Below are 1,533 nucleotides of genomic sequence, written 5' to 3' on the forward strand. Positions count from 1 at the left end.
GCTACCAGCCGTTCTTCTTATAGTCTTTTGTCTGTTTTTATCCTAGACAAAAAGCTACCAGCCGTTCTTCTTATAGTCTTTTGTCTGCTTTTATCCTAGACAAAAAGCTACCAGCCGTTCTTCTTATAGTCTTTTGTCTGCTTTTATCCTAGACAAAATCTACCAGCCGTTCTCCTTATAGTCTTTTGTCTGTTTCTAGTGAAAATAGCCCAGAACAGATTTTCATAGCGTGTTTTAAAGTTTCCTGTGAAGGTCAAATATGTTTATTGAATTTTGGACTTGTTACTAAATCGGTAATTAAGCAGTCTGCCTTACTGAAACATCGCTAACACTAAAAAACTATCAAATAGCGAACAACAGAAAAATTGAAAAGTGTGTAATCCGTATTGATGGTTATCATCGCCATCTGGCGTTGTTTTTTGTTACTGTTATTATTAGAGACGAGATTAAAACTCGTAATTTTGTTAAAAATCAAGAAAATAAGTGTTTCAAATTCACAAGACATCACCATGAAAGTATATTCTAGCACAAAAAATGCCACAAGATATGATCATGCTGAACATATTTCAGAAAACCATCAACACCGTTTGTGTTTTTAAACATTTTTTTTCTTGTTTTGTTTAACAGGCAAGGATAGAAGAGCTCGAAGAAGAACTCGAGGCCGAGAGACAAGCCAGGGCCAAGGTAATTATCAAACACAACGTATATTTAACCCAAATACTTAATATGACTTTTCCGACTTAAACATCAAAAATGTACATTTTATTCACTACTGGGTGTGTATATATATATATATATATATATATTTATTTATTTATTTATCTATATAGGCTGAAAAACAGAGGGCTGACCTCAGTCGGGAACTTGAGGAACTAAGTGAGCGGTTGGACGAAGCTGGTGGCGCCACCTCTTCTCAGGTAGATTGTAAATATTTTTATTTTTAAAACTGTGTATAATTCAGTTATTTTAACTGAAATCGGTGTCTTTAATCCTAATATTTTATATTTAAAGATGTTTAAACGTTTTCTTGTTTATGATAGAAAGTTGATGACCAGCTCACAATAAAATAGTTACTAACATCTACTTTGGCACATTACAAAGTTTTCAATCTCTTAACAGATCGAGCTGAACAAAAAGCGGGAAGCTGAGCTGGCCAAATTGAAGCGTGATCTCGAAGAGTCCAGTATTCAGCATGAACAAGTACTCTCAAACCTCAGGAAGAAAAATAACGACACAATAGCCGAGCTAAGTGAACAGATTGACCACCTTAACAAGCAGAAAGCCAAGTAAGATGTTTTAACAGATTGATCACTTTAACTGGTAGAAAGCCAAGTTAGATGTTTTAACAGATTGATCACTTTAACTGGTAGAAAGCCAAGTTAGATATTTTAACAGATTGATCACTTTAACTGGTAGAAAGCCAAGTAAGATGTTTTAACAGATTGATCACTTTAACTGGTAGAAAGCCAAGTTAGATGTTTTAACAAATTGACCACTTTAACTGGTAGAAAGCCAAGTTAGATGTTTTAACAG

General features: G+C 34.1%; 1 protein-coding gene across 1 annotated transcript in view; it reads left to right on the forward strand.

Annotated features, from left to right (window-relative positions):
* Window positions 1–1,533, forward strand: part of LOC106476307 (myosin heavy chain, muscle-like) — a 15,883-nt gene that overhangs the window by 5,945 nt on the left and 8,405 nt on the right. Inside the window, exons 6-8 of the mRNA XM_013936967.2 lie at window positions 628–684; window positions 831–917; window positions 1,120–1,286. Coding sequence (XP_013792421.2) covers window positions 628–684; window positions 831–917; window positions 1,120–1,286 — 311 coding nt within the window. The remainder of the gene's footprint in view (window positions 1–627; window positions 685–830; window positions 918–1,119; window positions 1,287–1,533) is intronic.

This window comes from Limulus polyphemus, unplaced genomic scaffold, assembly GCF_000517525.1.
Source record: "Limulus polyphemus unplaced genomic scaffold, Limulus_polyphemus-2.1.2 Scaffold10240, whole genome shotgun sequence".
In the NCBI taxonomy this organism is placed as follows: Eukaryota; Metazoa; Arthropoda; class Merostomata; order Xiphosura; family Limulidae; genus Limulus; species Limulus polyphemus.